The sequence below is a fragment of the Acartia tonsa genome, chromosome 2, assembly GCF_053477335.1.
Source record: "Acartia tonsa isolate MP-2025a chromosome 2, ASM5347733v1, whole genome shotgun sequence".
Classification (NCBI taxonomy): Eukaryota; Metazoa; Arthropoda; class Copepoda; order Calanoida; family Acartiidae; genus Acartia; species Acartia tonsa.
The window spans coordinates 30,880,529-30,899,884 of NC_137261.1; the positions used below are offsets into that span (position 1 = coordinate 30,880,529).

The window sequence follows — 19,356 nt, forward strand, 5'->3', positions numbered from 1 at the left end:
CACCTTAGTTGTAGAGCAGCTGCGCTATTAAAATAACCCTTAAAATAAATGTACAAATGGTCAGGGAGGCGGTAAGGATGATATTAAAACTGGTGATGGAGACATAGAGGAGGAGAGTACAGCTCCTGTTCTCTACCTCGTCAATGATACGACTGACAAATGCTCAAGGTAAAAATTTCTTTGCTTTGTTCACTCTGATTTCAGAGGTCACATGTATAGGAATGAGATACAGTAATGGTGAGGAAATCATGTTTTATAAATTAGCTTTTTTTCTTGCTATTTGATTTGAAAACCTTAATAACATGACGTATTCAAGTTAATAAAAAAGTTGAAGAAAATAAGCAGAAATACTTCTATTTATTTCCATATCTAGCATTCTAAATTGTGATAAGTCTAATAGAAATTTTTTAAATTGTAAAACACTTACTTTTTTACGTGTGGTTTATTGTAAGTCAATTTATTTAAAAGGGTATTTAAATAATACATGTTATATATTGTAGGTCATATGAAAAGTTGAAAACCATTAATTTAAAAATAATGGGAATTAACTAAGTAGGATCATGGAATAAAAACGAAGTAGCGGATTTCGTCGCATTTTGACATTAGCTTTTCTCCTATATCCAGCCCGTGCGGGGGTCTCAACTCTGCAGGGCAATCATCATCATTTACCTAACCTAAAATAACCAATCAAAAGCTACTGTGAAAATATGACGAAACCCGCTACATCATTTTCTTTCCATGATCCACTAAGTCTTTAATTTTTGATATATTAAATTTTCCGTCTAAAACCAAAATATTTGACAGGTGTGAAGCTTCTGTGAAGTGTCGAGGATGTCCTTTGTCTGCTCTGTCAGAAAATGGAGAAATTATCCTCAAACCTGGAGATAAAATTGCCAAGAGAATTCATTCTGTTCCTTTATCAATACTCGGTAAGTTTTTTTTATACATTTGTATTCATCTTGTAAATTGTTGTTTCGTTATTTTCCCTAAAAGTGCCATCCCTAAAAAAATGGTGTCTTTTTTTCCTGTTCCTACTCCCTAACAAGAATCTAATCTTTCCTGATCAAAAATAACGGCCGACTAGGCACATTAAGGGAACCAACACTATTTCAAAGGTATTTACCATTGGTAAATTACAAAAAAAAGGCAAGAAGAAAAAAATATAAGTCACTTAAATTCAATATGTACTCTCTAAAATACATTGTACAAACAACAAAAATCATCGTCTTCAAAGAATTACGAATAGTTTGAGATATTACTTTGGTGCTTCTTAACCTTTAAAAGTGCATTTCGAGCAGTGAACCCCTCACCCCCCTCATATTTTATAAGTCATTATAAATTTAAGGGGGTATTTTTTCCCGTATGCCTTACCCTGCGGGGACTATCAGGTACCTACCTACCTATAACAACCTAACCTAACCTAATGTGGTCTAAATTAATAAAAAAAACATTCCGTGTTGAATGAGGCACTAAGAGGAAAACGCCAATACTTTTTTATCATATTAAGAAAAAAGACGCAGTGTTGTAAGAGATGTTTCCATGGATGAGCCTCGTATCCCTGCATCCCTGACCCTGGACGATTGCCTGCGGGCATTCTCCAGCAGAGAACTTCTGGACGAAAATAACCCATGGTTCTGTCCTGTTTGCAGGTATAACCGATTACATTGGTTTGGTTCTTTTTTTATGATTTTTTAAAATAAAGGGGGGGGGGGGGGGAAATGTGGTGACTCGTGCCACGACATACCAGAAATTTTATTTTGGGTGCTACTCCCTTAGTTTTAGAGATAATTGGGTGAAATCTTTTGGGCTGGGTCACTAATTACCCCAACTAGTGGTATCTTTCAAAAAAAACGGCGGCGGGTCCGCCGCTCCCGCCGTTCGCCGCGGAAAATGGCGGCGAACGGCAGGAGCGGCGGACCCGCCGCCGTTTTCTTTTAAAGATACCACTAGTTGGGGTAATTAGTGACCCAGCCCAAAAGATTTCACCCAATTATCTCTAAAACTAAGGGAGTAGCACCCAAAATAAAATTGCTGGTATGTCGTGGCACGAGTCACCACATTCCCCCCCCCCCCCCTTTTAGTACATCTTTCTTCTCTAGACAATATAATTTACCTTTATGGTCCGTTGTTTGAGTGTTCTGTATAATAAACTAGTGGCTTCGCCCCTAGCCTCTAGGGACTTTTTCCCTAAAGGTTCAGGGGAGAATTAAAATTTTTTTTTTACATTTTTTTTAGATATTTTCTGTATTTTATAACTTTTTATAACTCTTTATAACATTTTATAACTCTTTATAACTCTTTATAACTTTTATAACTGTTTATATTTATTTATATTAATTTATATTTTCTAAACCCTTCGAATTTTTTCTCTTTTTTCATGTTTTTAAAAATTTCTTTGCCATTAGCCTTTTTGGGGCTTCGCCCCTACAGGAGAAGGAAGGTTTCACAATCTTTTTGTATTTGAAAAAACAAAGTTTAAAAGAAGAAAAGAAATTTAAAAAGAAGAAAAAAAATTAAAAATATAAATAAGTATAAAAAAGTATAAAAAAGTATAAAAAAATATAAAAAGATATAAAAAATTTAAAACATATATAAAATTATATAAAAACTTAAAAAACATTAAAATTAGAAAAAAATATGAAAATTTTTTTTTTAGGGGGAAATTTTCATTTTTGGGGGGTTAGGAGTGTCCCACCCCCCAAGAAAATAGCTTAAAACCACCACAGGACCGGTAGGTATATACCCTGAAGAGTAGAATCCAATCGGTTCAGTGGTTACCGAGATCTTAAGCTTCAGACGGACGGACAGACATCAAGCTACTTTGTATTATAGATTGTGTGTCTACTGCCAATGTAATAGTTATATCCTTATTGTAATTGATATTTCCTACTCATTTGTATTCTATTATTTGTACCTAATGAATCAAACTAATAACTTTAGGAAAAATCGAACGGCCACAAAAACGTTGTCAGTCTGGCGGTATCCAGATTTCCTGATAATCATCCTGAAACGGTTTGTCTACCTGGAGCGAGGCCCTGGAGGGGTCGCCGGCAGTGTCAAGCTGGATAAGCGTGTCCAATTTCCGGTCAAGGAACTGGATCTTAATCCTTATTTGTCAGGTTAGTTCTGTTTGATATCATTGCAAAAATTGAACACTTACCGGTTGATGCTTCATGTAAGGGTCTTTTTATATAATAAAGGCATTATAACGTATTTCTAAGCTAAGGTACAATAGAAAAAAAATGAGGAAAATGGAGAAGTTCCTTTCGTGTACTTTTAGTACTGTAATCATTATTGAGTCTGTTAGCTGCCTAAAAAATATGACTTTGACAACCAACTAGTTATATTTAAAAAATATCAAACAAAAAACAATTTTTAAAGGCTTTGTGTACTTTTATTTAATTTTGATTGGTGGCTTCATTCAGTTAATTGTCCAAACGTTTCAACCCAAAATAAAAATCTACCTACATAAGGAGTAATTTTATTTATCATTAATGTACATCAATTTATCGTCCATTGTCTTATCCCTTAAGATTCCTTCAATATATAAAAAAAATACGTATTCTAGGACCGCTACAGCACGGTGGTGAACTATTCAATTTGTATGCCACAGTCTGTCATTTTGGATCACCCACAGGAGGACACTACACTGCCTACACCAAGCATCCTATTTCAGGGGACTGGCATTATTTCAATGATTCACAGGTATAAGTATTTTAAGTTTTTCTTGTGGTTGAAATACTATTTGTTTTCTAGTGGCTTTACTTTATAATTATCTCTAGGTTACACATTAAAAAAGATTTGATGATCACCTTTCTCCTCAAGTCTTGGTGTGGATTATTAAATGTTTCAGTTAGGGGGAATCGAAGGTTCCCCCTCCTTTATTTGCAATACCCTGTGGAGTTCTCCTAATTATTACTTCATAACATAACAATAAAATAAACTTGTGGTTTACTTCAGTTGTAGGGAAATTGCCCTTAAATAATCTATTCACTTCTTAACACAGAATGCCTTATTTTGTAGGTTGATCCGAGAGTGCCAGAAGGTGAGGGTCAAGATGATGCTTACGTCCTGTTTTATCAAAGATCTGGTCTTAACTTTACTGTCAACATTCCACCCAAGGTATATAAATCATTTTAAATTATCTTATATACTACCTTATGTTTAAAACTAAAAAGAAACTAGATTTGATTAACCTATATTATAAAAGATTATTGTTTTTAAAGAATTGTTGTTTAAAGAATGTATTTAATTTTTAATGTCGCGTATTAATATATTAAAATGTAATATTACTTGAGTACATTTGACCACACTAAAATATTAGATGCATTACCTAATCATCAAGATTTCTATTTTAATAAAATAATATTTATTAATTTAAGCAGTTTATATTATTGATACTTACATAGTTCATGTTAAGATAATTCAAATTTTTATATGATGAATTTATGATTTCCCTTTTTAAATGAAATAGGTAATCAAAATAAATATTGAAAAAAGCACTGATACCTAAGATTCTATGAGTATGAAGACATGAATTTATGTGTAGTATAGGCCTTACCCCTTGTATTTTAATTTAGATGGAAGATATAGATTATGAAGAAGAAATTAGCACACAAAACTCTAAAGAAAATAATCAATCTCTGGGACCTATTCTAGGAATATTTTTCTTTCATATAATTTTCAAATTTAAATATTTTTCTGATACTTAGATTGTGCCTATTATTTTAACAGAAATTCAAGCTCAAATTTAATTAGATTTTAAAAACTCCAACCTTTTCCTATTTGTATAAAAGAATTATTTTTAAATAAATACCTAGTGTTTTATAGTATTTGCTTAGATAAATTCAATTACATGAAAGAAGGGAAATTGACTAGGTCCTTTGAATATTGGGGAGACAAGTGTAGCAGCCACAGCCAGCATAGAACCAGAAACTGTGGAACTAGACTAGCTACCACCATTATGGAACCAGATACTGTGGAACTAGACTAGCTACCACAATCATGGAACCAGAAACTGTTGAACTAGACTAGCTACCACAATTATGGAACCAGATTCTGTGGAACTAGACTAGCTACCACCAGTATGAAACCAGATACTGTGGAACTAGACTAGCTACCACCAATATGGAACCAATTACTGTGGAACTAGACTAGACAAATTTACCATGGGAGAATAAAGAACAACAGAAAACTCATTATTTTATACTGCACAGACTGATAAAGATCTGAAAAAATAGGGATAGGGAAAATTTGATGCATACTTATAGTTGATCTTAATGATTTAAAACATAGGCAACTTTTGAATAGATATAAGGGGGGTGTGCGTAATGATATCAAACTTAAACATTGAGCAAAATGGTCTAAATATTAAGCTAGATTCTTGAAACTTGGTCCATAAGCCCAGTCCTATAGGTAATACATCTAAATGAAAAAAAATACAATTTTTTTATATTAAGGTTAGGTAAGAAAACCCTGCGGAAATGGGATTTTTAGACCTTTTTTGTTCTGTTTTGGTGTAATTTGATGTAAAAACTTACTTTTAATTGTTTTTTCTTAAGTTTTTTCCTCAGCAAGTTTAAGACCAAAACTCAAAAACCTATTTTTGATATATGATACACAAACTTTAGAAAATATGCACTTTACTCCTACAAGCCACCCACCTAGCCCGCTGGGGTCGGTCCCCAATTAATGGTAAGTTTCTACATAAAAAAAAACCTTAAAACCCCATTTTCGCCCATTTCCGCTGGGTTTTTCTTACCTAACCTAACCTAAAAATAAACAAAAATTTAATTATTTTGCCATTTAGATGTAGTACCTATAGGACTAGGCTTATGTATCAAGTTTCAAGAATCTAGCTCAATATTTAGACCATTTTGTTCACTTTTTAGACCATTTTTATATATAATTCTAAATATCAAAATTATTTCACATAGTTTTTTTATAATTATGTTTCTTATCCCTGCTTGATTCTCAACAATTAGCAAATATACATATTTAATTTTGATAATCTCTATCAACTAGTAAGTTTCACCTTTTTATATTTTCAGATTACTTTGAAAGTTGCAGTTTTTAGTAATATGTTTTTATTCATACAATTTTTTTTTATAGATATAGGAAAGGATTACTAGGGAGATGGGGGATAGTGGACGGTAAATGAATGTTCCCCATAAAGGATTGGGAGAAGAAACATTCCTCAGACTTCAAGAAATTTTAATATACTTAATGGATAAAACTATATTTTTTTGGGTTGGGTGAAGAAGGGGTTAATTTATCGCCCATTGTCCAATCCCTTTAATCCTGAGGATAAGAAATTGAACAAATTTGCACTGTTGTTATTTGCAGTTGCTATTAATATTAGAATGTAAAATATATGGAAAATTTTTAGATAGAAATTAATATTTTAGCTCAATACTTAGGGCCTATTATATTTAGCTTTTAGATTTCAGGGTATCGTGGACCAACGAAATTTTACAAAAGGAAAAATTTATAAATGAAAAGCAGAGTTTTGGATCGGGTGCAGTTCATGGTAAAATTAAATGTTCCAGTGATCGAATTCTCCAAAAGTCTACAAAGGCTTATCTTTAGGAGAAGAAGGTCTATGAATAATCTTTAATACCTAGCCAACACCTGATGGTATATTGTACATGGGAACAAGCGTAAATGAAGTCTTCTTACACCCCTGTTACTATTCAAAATATTTGTTGGCCTGCTTTTTTTAGTTAAAATTTTGTAAGAACATAATAGATTTTTGGAGAAAAAAAATAGTCCAAAGCATTTTACCATCAACTGCATCTAGACACATTTTTTAAACTGATTGGTTTTATTTAATACTCTTTTAATTTTAAAAAGTGATATTTTAATTTTTATTAAATTGAGAAAACAAAATATATCACCCATAAGATTAATAATAAGGATATGTTGTTTGTCTTTTGTTGTCATTGTAAAATCGTCTATTACATACAGTTCAAAATGTATCAATCATTTATTTTATTCATTTATTTTTTATTTACAATACTAATAGTTCATATTTATACCATAAACCTAAACCAGTTTTTTTTCATTTTAATACCATTGATGTTCATTATAACATAAAAAGAAGTTAGATAATTTTCATTTTAATAAGGATACTAGTGATAGAAATACGTAAATTATTTTGAATGATAATTCCCTAAGGAGCTAAGGAGGGATGGGATATTGGACTGTAAATTAGCAACAGTTTTATCAACCCTTCATCTCATTAGTTGCATTAAAACTTTTAAGTACTTTTTTAAAATCTTGAATGATTAAGGGTTAATTTATCGTCAATTGTCCAATCCCTTAAGATCCTTCTTAAGAATAAAAATTATTGAAATTTAATATTATGAAAATAGTTGTACAATAATGACGTATAAAACTCTAAAATTTCTCTTTGTGAAATTTAAACCTAATATTATTTGTTTAATATCTTGGAGAAAAGCAAATTCCTTCAGTTGATTTTAGTTCTTTTTTAACAAAATGTCTAATGAAATAAATTAAATGGGTTGAGGCTAAATTATGATTTATATAATCTCATGATGTAATCCTTTTATTTATTATTTACATACATACCGATCGCTATTATGTATTTTTTTTGTTAAAATTCCAGTTTTTTTTTACATGTTACATGTCCTTGTCCTAATATTGAATTGATATTGTAATATTTTTACCTGTGCTTCTTGTAGCAAATTAATCTTTTTACAGATATTTAAAAATGCGGGAGTTAAGAATTCTAAAAACGTGATTAAATCACAATAAAACATTAAATCAATGGAAAATGAAAACAAATCTAGTGATTGTTAAGTGATTTTTTTTCAATGGTCCAATTGAAATGAATGAATTAGAAATTAACAAAACTAATAAGAAAGGAAGGTTGATATTAAAAAAAAACCAATGTTTTGTGCAGACTACATATCCTCGTTCTTGTTCCATGGATTTATTAATCTGGCCTTAATTCACAATCAAAACATTAAGGTAAATAAAATACCTTCTATCAAGCGGCTTCGCCATTTGGCACATTAGTCAAGAGGTATTTTTTACAGTGCAGTGTAGGGGTGAAATTTCCCGTTAAATTGTTTAAAACCTGCCTTGGACATATTAAAACTTCAATGAAAAAGAAAACTTTATTGGTCCAGTGGTTATCGGGATCTTAAGGTTCTCTAAAGCTTTCCTAGAATATATAATACAATTGGTTCGTTGGTTAGCGATATATTTAACATACAAACAATAATTTTAACTAAATTTATATTGTAATTATGATGAAAACTATCAAAAGTTATTTCTTTCAGGAATTGAAACCAATAGAAGGTTCGTCTGCATTTCCCTTTTTTATTGGTGGCTTAGCAGGTATTGTTTACGCATTGACTTGCTTAGTAGCGTCTTTTTCCAATTAATTATTGCAGTGGCCCTTTCAAACATCTTCCACAACGAATTAAGTACAAAACGATTCAATTACCAATTTTATTTGTCTATAACCTGTAAAATACAAGTGGTTAAAAAATTGAATATTAAATTTTTTCTTTTCCTGTAAACTAACATTCCTTGTTATTTTAATTAAATAATTATGGTTAAAATACTTCGTAAAAGTAAATATTGATCAATAATCATTTTTACCGTACAGGGTTTACGTAAGGAAAAATTTTTGTAAGGAAAAAATATTTCGATTTCAACTTATCCACTAAACAAAAAGTAAGTCGACCCTCCATTTTAAATTTTAGTTTTAAAAGTATAAGTAAAGAATGTTATTTTTTTTATGGGTGATTTTGTAGGGAAGCTAAACCAGTGATAAAACCATCAGTTAGACAGATAGACACGCATCCCATTATTTTTAATAATATATTACTAATATAATGATATTGATAGGTTTTCTCGGAGCCGCCTCGGTTTTTCCCTTTGATTTTGTGCGTAGAGGAGTTATTCAAGGCAAAATTAAGTTCAGGCATTCACTTTCAACTGTGCCTTACTCGGGTTAGTAAAATGTATCATTCTTAAATGAAAAGCTTTCCTACAAGCATATGACGTTGGTCTGTCTGTTATACTCGTTATTTGGTAATTTTATTTTAAAGCTGTGTGCGTGTGAAGCCTAGTAACGCAAGGACACGGGATTAGTATTCTAGCAAACTATTTCTTTCAGTTCACTTATTTTTTCTCTCCATTTCTTACATCCATTTGTTTACATTCCAAAACCAGTTTTCTCCGATTTTATTCCGACTTAATGAATAGGTAGTTTCTTGAATTTCAAGCTGAATACATCACGGCACGTGATTAAGTAACAAAAATCTTCTATTTCAAAAAATAAAACCTTTGAGTAAATGTTTTAAAGTAATGCTAGATATTTATGGTTAAGGTGTATTTTTTGGATTATACTTTACCGCTCGCCGGGAGACAACGTCAAGCCAAGTTGTATGGGCTCTGGTAGCTGCCGCCAGCGCATGTGTGGCAGAAGTTCCTTTTGATAAGGTACTATGTCCGCCATTTTTTGTATCTTATTGTATTTTAAATTATTCAGTTGTACTTAATAAAATTTGGTGAAATTATTGAAACTCTTATGACCATCAAGTACATTATTTACTTCGCTACGAAATAAGATGTGATCCTTTACTTTTTGTACAGCTATTTTGCATTTATTTTGTCTGTCCAAATGTTTTATTGACCAAAATGATATCTGTTATTATTTTTGCGCTTCACATAGGTGTTGACCTCCTTGTTTTTCTTTAGGCCAAGCAAGCAATGATGGGAAGCCGAAGAACAATGTTACTGATGAATGGAATGTATATACCTTTCGGTGCTCTTATGCTTGTCATGTACGATAAAGCTGTCATCAATTTCAGAAACAAATTTACACAAAAATAAATTTAATATACATACATACGTTTGGATATTGAATTTATCAACTTTAAACATGACAATTTTAATGAAAGGGGACTATCCACGAACAAAAGCAAGGGATTCTAAGCACCTTCCAGCAGTGATTTGAAATGTTTTTTTGGTGAATATACCAGTGTTATGTTTAATATTGTTATATTAGTTTTAAAATCTAGTTTCACCATGGTTTTATATGAATAAAACTTGAAATGTTAGATATTTTTAACTAAATAGCATCAAATGTTTTGTTGAGTTCAAACTGCTATGCCACAAAAGTAAACTTTTTAAATGTAAAATGTTATTTTAGAAAACGGGATGGTATCTTGTAATACTGAAAACAGTTTTAGTAATGTACTTTCGTAATTTTTTACATTATATTTTAATGTATTATTTTATTTGAACTTTTAATTCCAATAAAACATTTGATGATATTTCTTCAAAAAATGCTTAACATTTCAAAGTTTTATTTATAGAAAACCATAGTGAAACTTTATTTTTTTAGTCTATATAACGATATTAAACATAACCCTAGTATATTCACCAAAAAACATTTAGAAAAATTCTGCTGGAAGTTGCTTAGAATCACTTGCTATTGTTCGTGGATAGTCCCTTTTAGGTGCTTTCCCTCAAAGTTTGAAATAAATATTGAAAAGAATAACTACGGTGCCCTAATCCTGTTGGACTACCCAATATACTTTGACCAAACCTGACCTAAAGTAGAAAAATAAACAGAAAACTACATTATTACATTTGATTTGATGGAGTTGCTTTGCTCGACTAGGCACTTAGAGGGAATTCACTATTAACTTCCTAGTCTAACTAAAACTAATGCTGTAATTCAAGGCTGTGCTACAAATATTGAGATACTATATTTTATTTTAAATAACCAATGCATGGCTTTAGATATCTGAAAAAAATTATAATATAAGAATCATTTCCTGTACCTAGAAATTATTTTTTTTGTGTTGATAGTTAATTTTAAGAAACAGCTGAAATATATGATACAGAATTGTGTCCTATTACTAAAGCAGAAAGGTTATTTTCATCTTTCATACTCGAATTATTATATAAAAATTTTAATGTCTAATCCCTGACAATATAGATTTAAGACTGATAGATTTATTATATTTCAGATGAAAAATGTGTTGTTAGGGTGTACAGGTAGTGTCGCTGCTATCAAAATTCCAGAAATTTTGAACAGGGAAATAATCATGAATTAATTCACCTATTGATATAAGGATGATAATATTTGAAACGGTTAACTTTGGTCATTACCCGTGACTTAGACCTAACACGTAGTGCATCCGGTCGTCGTTGGGGAGGTGATAAGTTTTAATCAAGACTCAACAACGCGTCATATCTAAAGACGTTAAAAATTGTTCCTAAGCTTCGCTTTTATGGATGTTGTCATATTTGTCTAAAATTTTAAAGGCTTAGCAATAAATATCTGTAACTCATGATTAATTTCAGATTACTTGAAAACCCAGACATTCGCATCAAACTAGGTAATTCACTATTTTAATTTAAAAACTTATTATATGTGGTTAGCATGCTGTTTGTAATTTCTTATATATATTTCATGAGTAATCCTTGGTAGGTCTGTTTTCCCTAAATCGAACAAAAGGTTGGAAAAGTAACGGCTGGCGGCTCAGCCGTTTAGCCGTTTTTTTTGCCTATTTTCAGGGCAAATTCAACATTAATTACGTAGGAATCAACTTTTAAAAACATATTTTTGGTTTAATTTATGGTAAATGATAGAAATAACCATTATTTAACTTTCTAGTACCAATAGTTACCGGCTAGAACCGTTTGATAAGGTTTTTGAGCGTCAAAAAGTGTTATGTTTAGATAGGTCACGTGACTAATTTGCTCTTAAGATATCCAAAAAATGGCAAAACGGCTGAGCCGCCAGTCGTTAGCAGTTACTTTTCCAACTTTTTGTTCGATTTAGGGAAAATAGACCTACCAAGGATTATTCATGCAAAATTTCAGATCGAAATTCGAATTCCAAGGGCCATTATTCATTGATATCGAGATGGTTGCATTTAACCCCCCCTCCCTTTTTTTCATAAAAAATTTGAATATATACCTATTCATTTCCGATAACTTAAAAGTGTAAATGTCTAAGTCATTATTATTTGATGTGTAAACGTTTTATTCCTTAATATATACCTAAAATATGAATTATTTTACATTAGTCTTATTTTACCCTGTAAATCTATTAAACCCTGAGAGGTGTAAATTCTGCATAAGATCCCCTGGCGTTATCCTCTTAGAAATTTTTTTTCAATTTTGTACCCCCCTAAAACTAGAAAATTGTAGGAGAGGTAAAAATGAATAAAAAAAGAGTACCTACTGAAATTTTTTCCCTCCATATTTTCCCCCTCCTTGGGGGAACACAAGGGGGGGGGGGAATGAAATATTTTGCAGCTGGGGAAAATGAATCTTATCCAGAATATACATTATAATACACCCCTGGCAATACCACTTATTTTTTGTTGTTTAAAGGGGGGGGGGGGCGTAATGACATTTATTCGTAATCCGTGAGCAAAATGGTCTTAAAATTTAGCTAGACCCTTCAAACTTGGTATATAAGCCTAGTCTTATAGGTATTACATCTAAATGGCAAAAAAATCCAAAAATTTTTATTTTAAGGTTAGGTTAGGTAAGAAAAACCCTGCGGAAATGGGGTTTTTAGGCTTTTTTTGGTCGATTTTGATGTGGAAACTTACCCTAAATTGTTTTTTTTTAGAGTTTTAACTTAAATACACTGTATCTATTCATATGGACATTATTTAAGATGATTCAGCAAGTCGGGGACCGACCCCAGGGGGCTAGATGGGTGGCCCGCAGGGGTTAAGTGCCTTTTTCCCAATACATATGTTGTGATAAATCTAATTATAGGTTTTATAGGTCAAGGAACTCAAATTCAGAGCTAAAATAAGCATTAGACTAATCTGAAGCTAGCCCCAGCGGGCTAGGTTGGTGGCCCGCAGGGGTTAAGTTCATTTTTTCCCAATATATATCTTGTTATATATCAAAATATAGGTTTTTTAGGTCAAGAAACTCAAATTCTGAGCAAAAATTAACATTAGACTAACCTGAAGCTAACCCCCCCGGGCTAGGTTGGTTTTCTGCAGGGCTTAAGAGTATTTACATAACCTAACCTATAAACTTACTTATATTTTTACATGTTTTTTCTTGAATAAACTTTGTCTATTAATGAGGACTTTATTTAAGATAATCCAGCAAGTCGGGAACCGACCCCATCAGGTTAGGTTGGTGGCCCGCAGGGGTTAAGTGCAATTTTCCCAATATATATGTTGTTATACATCTAATTATAAGTTTTTTTAGGTCAGTTAACTCAAATTTAGAGCTATAATTAGCATAAGACTAATCTGAAGCTAGCCCCAGCGGGCTAGGTCGGTGGCCCGCAGGGGTTAAATGCATTATTTTCCAATATATATCTTGTTATATATCAAAATATAGGTTTTTAAGGTCAAGAAACTCAAATTCAGAGCTAAAATAAGCATAAAACTTACCTGAAGCTAACCCCCGCGGGCTAGGTAGATCTTCTGCAGGGCTTAAGTGCATTTTACCTAACCTAACCTAGAAACTTACTTATTTTTTGGTTTTTTCCTTGAATGGACTGTGTCTATGAATGAGGAAATTTTTTTAGATGATCCAGCAAGTTGGGGACCTCCTTGGGTCAGCCTCCTGTATGAAGAATCTTTTAAATGATGGCTTTAGGACTGAACACTGTGTATCTAAGTAAAACCTAGCCCGCCTGGATCAGTCCCCGACTTGCTAGATCATCTTAAATAATGTTCTCATGAACAGTTTATTCAATTAAAAAAACTTCAAAAAAGTAAGATTCTAGGTTAGGTTTGGTAAAATGCATTTAAGCCTTGCAGGCAACCCACCTAGCCCGCAGGGGCTAGCTTCAGATTAGTCTGATTCAATTATTAGCTCTCAATTTGAATTTCTAGACCTAAAAAACCTATAATTTTATGTATGACAGCACATACTTTTTAAAAATGCGCTTAACCCCTGCGGGCCACCCATCTAGCCTGCTGGGGTCGGTCCCCAACTTGCTTGATCATCTTAAATAATGTTCTCATAAATAGACACAGTTTATTCCAGAAAAAACCCTAAAAAAAAGTAAGGTTCCAGGTAAGGTTAGGTAAAATGCACTTTGGACTTGCAGGCAATCCACCTAGCCCGCTGGGGCTAGCTTCAGATTAGTCTGATCCTTTTATTAGCTGTAAAATGTACTTAAGCCCTGTTGGCAACCCACCTAGCCCGCTGGTGTTAGCTTCAGATTAGTCTAATGCTTATTTCAGCTCTAAATTTGAATTCTTTGACCTAAAAAAACCTATAATTGGTTGTATCTCAACATATATATTGGGAAAATGCACTTAACCCCTGCAGGCCACCCACCTAGCCTGCTGGGGTTAGCTTCAGATTATTCTAATGCTTATTTTAGCTCTGAATTTGAGTTCACGACCTTAAAAACCTATATTTTGATATATCACAAGATGTATTTTGGAAAATAATGCACTTAACCCCTGCAGGCCACCGACCTAGCCCGCTGCGGCTAACTTCAGATTAGTCGGTCCTCGACTTGCTGGATCATTTTAAATAAAGTCCTCATTAATAGACACAGTTTATTCAAGAAAAAAACCTGTAAAAATATAAGTAAGTTTCTAGGTTAGGTTAGGTAAATGCTCTTAAGCCCTGCAGAAAACCAACCTAGCCCGGGGGGGGGGTTAGCTTCAGGTTAGTCTAATGGTAATTTTCGCTCAGAATTTAAGTTTCTTGACCTAAAAAACCTATATTTTGATATATAACAAGATATATATTGGAAAAAATGCACTTAACCCCCGCGGGCCACCAACCTAGCCCTCTGGGGTCGGTGCCCGACTTGCTGGATTATCTTAAATAAAGTCCTCATTAATAGACAAAGTTTATAAAAAAACATGTTAAAATATAAGTAAGTTTCTAGTTTAGGTTAGTTAAATGCTCTTAAGCCCTGCAGAAAACCAACCTAGCCCGGGGGGGGGGGGGGGGTTGCTTCAGGTTAGTCTAATGCTAATTTTCGCTTAGAATTTGAGTTTATTAACCTAAAAAACCTATATTTTGATATATATTGGAAAAAATGCACTTAACCCCTGCGGGCCACCAACCTAGCCCGCTGGGGCTAGCTTCAGATTAGTCTAATGCTTATTTTAGCTCTAAATTTGAGTTCCTTGACCTAAAAAACCTATAATTAGATGTATTACAACATATGTATTGGGAAAAAGGCACTTAACCCCTGCGGGCCACCAACCTAGCCCCCTGGGGTCGGTCCCCGACTTGCTGAATCATCTTAAATAAAGTCCATATGAATAGATACAGTGAATTTAAGTTAAAACCCTAAGAAAAAACAATTTAAGTTAAGTGTCCACATCAAAATAGACGAAAAAAAGCCTAAAAACCCCATTTCCGCAGGGTTTTTCTTACCTAACCTAACCTTAAAATAAAATTTTTTAGATTTTTTTGCCATTTAGATGTAATACCTATAGGACTAGGCTTATATACCAAGTTTGAAGGGTCTAGCTAAATTTTAAGACCATTTTGCTCACGGATTACGAATAAATGTCATTACGCCCCCCCCCCCTTTATGTATTGTTTGTGAATGAATGTTCGTTTTTTAAGTTGTTACAGAGCATTCCAAACATTTTCTTCCTGAACTTGCCACATTAGCCAATGAAAGAGTAGATATTCATACAGATCAAGACGAATGGACTCTTTGGTAGGTGGTATTAAACTACGGGCAATTTTCCTCTAAGTAGCTTGCCAAGCACAGACCCCCCACCCCCTCCTCCTGTTTGATAATGAACATAAGGAGGAGGTTTGTTTTAGTTTGTTTATTACTTCTTTTGGTTAGGTTATATTGGGTATTTGGTAGACTCGCAGCATTTGGCCTCTCATGTTTAGGGGCCAACGCATGGGTAAGGCAATAAGCATAGGAAAAACCACCCCCTCCCCCCTCATATCCTTTTTATCTCAAAACCATTTTATATGAATACTTGGAAGTAAAGCTCAAAATCAGGCACTGGGTAAAAAAGTTTGATGTATGTTTTCATATTCTTTTGGTATTTGATTTTTACACTTGATTTTTGTTATTGTTTAGAATTTTGTGCAGCCCTAAACTCTTTTCTACCAGTTGAATAATTGTATGATTTTTAAAAAAATGAAATAGAAATTTAGTCTGTATTTAACTCATACAATATTTTTTTAAGGAAAACGCGTGGTGATCCAGTTTTACACATAGACCTTAGAAAGTGGACAGATATAGCAATTATAGCTCCTTTAGATGCTAACACATTAGCTAAGGTGATTACATTGATAGATAGATTACCAATAGACTATAGAGTATAGATAGATAGTTAGTTAAATAGAATTTATAACTTCTTTAGATGCTAATACTATAGGTAAAATGACTAGCGGCTACGCCCCTAGAGGCATCTAGGGGACTTGAGAAGCGGGGAGTCAAATTTGATAGCAAAATTTCTTATTTAGATTTAAAAGAAAAAGTAAAAAAAAATTTTTTTGGGGAGGGGGACTTTTTGTTGGGGGGGGGGATATTTTCTAGGGGCGATTTCTCTTAGGAGGTTGGTGGAACCCTCCCACAAAATAGTTATAAACCTTCTCGGGACCTATGAGAAGCTACCCTGTTAAGGAAAACCCGATCAGTTCAGCGGTTAGCGAGATTCTTTGGTACAGACATGCAAACATCCTTTTGCTTTATTATAAGGACTAGCGGCTACGCCCCTAGAGGCCTCTAGTGGTACTTTGAATGTTTTTTTATTTAAAATATTTAATTAGAGAAATAAGGGGGGGGGGGAAGTTTTGACACATTTGCGTAAACGGTGATTATTGGCTTTATCTTTGGACTGAGAGGATAGGTTATTAGGGATAAAATCATTCTTATATGATGAATTTTCCCCAGATTTAAGATTTTTTGGATAGGCCTCCAGGTTCCGGAGCTCCAGGCCTCCAGGTGGTCTCTGTACAGGTAAAAATGGAAAGAAAAAAAAAATTTTAAGAGTTAGAAGTCAGCTTATAAGACAAAATATTTATGTTTTTTCTTCAAATATGTGAATAACAATCAAAAAGAAGCATATTTTGTTTTATAAGTTAACCTCTAAATCTTCAAAAAAAAATAATTATTTTTAATTTTTACCTGTACAGAGACCACCTGGAGGCCTGGAGCTCCGGAACCTGGAGGCCTATCGAAAAAATCTTAAATCTGGGGGAAATTCATCATATAAGAATGATTTTATCCCTAATAACCTATCCTCTCAGTCCAAAGATAAAGCCAATAATCACCGTTTACGCAAATGTGTCAGAACTTCCCCCCCCCCCCTTGGTTTATGTCTCTTTTTTGGGAAGGGGTAATATTTTTCTAGGGATGATTTCTCTTGGGAGGGTGGTGGTACCCTTCCCCAAAATAGTTTTAAACCTTCCCAGGACCTATGAGAATCTACCCTGGAAAGAAGAACCCGATCGGTTCAGCGGTTAGTGAGATCCTTCGGTACAAACACACAGACACACACAGACATCCTGTTACTTTAGTATAAGGATTACATTGATATAGAGATTTTAGTCTTTAGAATAGAGATAGATTGTTGTATATATGGATAAAATATTTAGTAAAACAGTAACACTGGCGGAATATTATGACAATTCAATGTTTAAATCAAATTAATTGTTTAATTTTTAGGTTGCCAATGGATTTGCAGACAATCTTTTAACTTGTGTTCTTAGAGCATGGGACTTTAGCAAGTAGGTCATTTTTTATTATCATTCCTAAAGCCTTAATTATTTGTGTTTAAAATATCTTATTATGTAAGTAAGTACATACATGTAGGTATATTAAATGATGAAATGTATGTTTTCCTGTCTACCTTTGTATTTTTTTGAAGCAAAATATCTTGATATTGGTTGGTTATTACTAAGCTTATCTACTGGTGAGAGCACCCTGTAACTCAGTGTATATTTAGGCCAGTAATAGTTGCTCCTGCTATGAACACATGTATGTGGGAGCACCCTGTAACACAGCCCCAACTGGAAATTATCAACTCCTGGGGATTCACAGTTTTGCCAACCCAGGTTAATTAAAAAAAAATACTTGCTATCTTTAACGATTCTAAATAAAGCTCAACTTGTATGTTTGTCTGTCCGTCTGTACTACTTCGGAATAAATATTTTTTTATCGGAACAAATACTTCTAAAAGTTGTTATTCCAGTGTGCATTGCATATTCTCATAATTATGGTCTCATATATATATATTTTTTGTAGATCAAAACTTTGATATGTGGCGATACTGGGGCTGGAGCAATGGCAAGTGTTGATGACATTCTGACGGCCATAAATACTCACCTATAGAGTAGCTGCGTTTCTTAGGGAATCTTTTATGAGAGAAATTATCTTATCTTTCAACAAAAATTTTTGAAATTTATAGTAAAGCTTCTTATATGTCCCGGGAAGGTTTACAGTTATATTATTATATTTTTTCGTCCTCCCAAAAGAATTCGCCCACAGTAAAAAGAACCCTCCAAAAACTTTTCTTCTCTTTAAATCTAAAGTTGAAAGTGAAGGGTCGGCTTCCCCCACCCCATATTCCCTCAGTGTTAGGCATTACCGTTAGTATTTGATCAAAGCAATTCACAATTTTAAAATGACAAGATACAATTCATAAAACATCCTTTATTATCAGGTTATACAAAATGTAATACTTAAAAAGAAAAAATCTACGAAATAAAAGAATCTACCAAACAGTAGTAATAAATTCGGAAACCTAATTTTTTTTAGTTAATTTAAAATAAAAAAACAAATCTTAGTGATTAAAAAACATAAAGCATTAGTTATAACAGTTATAATTTCAAATATTTGTTAAAAGGGAATCTTTTGTAACACCTTGTTTTTTGTAAAGTGATGACACACAGTTTTCCAGATGTTAAGCTGTCATGGCTGTTTACAATTTTGTTTCAACTTATTAATATTTCAGGAATTTATTCATTATGAAATTATCTAGATCTTGACCAATGAAAATAAAATTAGGAAAGGCCAATAAAAAATATTATCAAGCTTATATTCATATTCAGTAAAATAACGATCCTTATTATTTATCCTGATATATGTATAAAGTAATAAGCTTTTTTTGTTTAAAACTTTTTATTTCTAATACAACTGAACTGATTGCGTTATACTTTTTAATAAAGTTATGTATTTTTTAAAGTCTTCGGATAATTCTAGGCTATTTTTTGTTGTTCTATTTTTACTTTTGTTAAATACAGATCCCCTCGAGGCTAAGGCTTAATGCTAGTTTGTTAAATACATTTATATTTTATTTCGATATTAATTTTGATTCCGCTTTCTAATTCCTTTTGATGGGAAGCTATTTCTAAAGGGATAGTTTTCATAAT

General features: G+C 32.7%; 3 protein-coding genes across 7 annotated transcripts; all 3 read left to right on the forward strand.

Annotated features, from left to right (window-relative positions):
* The first annotated feature begins 39 nt into the window (after positions 1-39).
* LOC145310218 (ubiquitin carboxyl-terminal hydrolase 2-like) lies at positions 40-7,723 on the forward strand. Of its 3 annotated transcripts, none has more exons than XR_013876549.1 (9): positions 40-168; positions 805-929; positions 1,508-1,649; positions 2,941-3,119; positions 3,569-3,705; positions 4,024-4,122; positions 4,581-4,655; positions 4,875-6,517; positions 6,800-7,723. XR_013876549.1 is itself a non-coding variant. In XM_080150389.1 (8 exons), the coding sequence occupies exons 3-8, from the start codon at positions 1,540-1,542 to the stop codon at positions 4,950-4,952; spliced, it is 678 nt and encodes a 225-aa protein (XP_080006515.1). In that variant the 5' UTR covers positions 40-168; positions 805-929; positions 1,508-1,539; the 3' UTR covers positions 4,953-7,723. The 3 variants fall into 3 exon arrangements, 1 of the variants encoding a protein (XP_080006515.1); XR_013876550.1 differs by having other exon boundaries at positions 6,853-7,723; XM_080150389.1 differs by having other exon boundaries at positions 4,875-7,723.
* A 129-nt stretch (positions 7,724-7,852) lies between these two features.
* Positions 7,853-11,023, forward strand: LOC145310260 (uncharacterized). Of its 3 annotated transcripts, none has more exons than XR_013876551.1 (6): positions 7,853-7,992; positions 8,307-8,364; positions 8,881-8,985; positions 9,365-9,477; positions 9,736-9,958; positions 10,489-11,023. XR_013876551.1 is itself a non-coding variant. In XM_080150391.1 (5 exons), the coding sequence occupies exons 1-5, from the start codon at positions 7,912-7,914 to the stop codon at positions 9,868-9,870; spliced, it is 492 nt and encodes a 163-aa protein (XP_080006517.1). In that variant the 5' UTR covers positions 7,853-7,911; the 3' UTR covers positions 9,871-11,023. The 3 variants fall into 3 exon arrangements, 1 of the variants encoding a protein (XP_080006517.1); XR_013876552.1 differs by having other exon boundaries at positions 9,736-9,937; positions 10,487-11,023; XM_080150391.1 differs by having other exon boundaries at positions 9,736-11,023.
* Ppcdc (phosphopantothenoylcysteine decarboxylase) lies at positions 10,988-18,969 on the forward strand. Its single transcript, XM_080150390.1, has 8 exons — positions 10,988-11,080; positions 11,350-11,387; positions 15,580-15,676; positions 16,167-16,260; positions 17,651-17,712; positions 17,931-18,039; positions 18,230-18,332; positions 18,646-18,969. The coding sequence occupies exons 1-7, from the start codon at positions 11,016-11,018 to the stop codon at positions 18,314-18,316; spliced, it is 552 nt and encodes a 183-aa protein (XP_080006516.1). The 5' UTR covers positions 10,988-11,015; the 3' UTR covers positions 18,317-18,332; positions 18,646-18,969.
* The last annotated feature ends 387 nt before the right edge of the window (positions 18,970-19,356 follow it).

Excerpts from the sequence above, each read along its gene's own strand:
- LOC145310260 (XM_080150391.1), top strand. The coding sequence starts at position 7,912 with ATGTTTTGTGCAGACTACATATCCTCGTTCTTGTTCCATGGATTTATT. Across the intron at positions 7,993-8,306 it reads TTCACAATCAAAACATTAAG|GAATTGAAACCAATAGAAGG; the intron begins GTAAATAAAATA and ends TATTTCTTTCAG. Across the intron at positions 8,986-9,364 it reads TTCAACTGTGCCTTACTCGG|GTGTATTTTTTGGATTATAC; the intron begins GTTAGTAAAATG and ends TTTATGGTTAAG.
- LOC145310218 (XM_080150389.1), top strand. The coding sequence starts at position 1,540 with ATGGATGAGCCTCGTATCCCTGCATCCCTGACCCTGGACGATTGCCTG. Across the intron at positions 3,120-3,568 it reads TCTTAATCCTTATTTGTCAG|GACCGCTACAGCACGGTGGT; the intron begins GTTAGTTCTGTT and ends TACGTATTCTAG. Across the intron at positions 4,656-4,874 it reads ATCAATCTCTGGGACCTATT|CTAGGTCCTTTGAATATTGG; the intron begins CTAGGAATATTT and ends AAGGGAAATTGA.
- Ppcdc (XM_080150390.1), top strand. The coding sequence starts at position 11,016 with ATGAAAAATGTGTTGTTAGGGTGTACAGGTAGTGTCGCTGCTATCAAA. Across the intron at positions 11,388-15,579 it reads AGACATTCGCATCAAACTAG|TTGTTACAGAGCATTCCAAA; the intron begins GTAATTCACTAT and ends TCGTTTTTTAAG. Across the intron at positions 15,677-16,166 it reads CAAGACGAATGGACTCTTTG|GAAAACGCGTGGTGATCCAG; the intron begins GTAGGTGGTATT and ends TATTTTTTTAAG.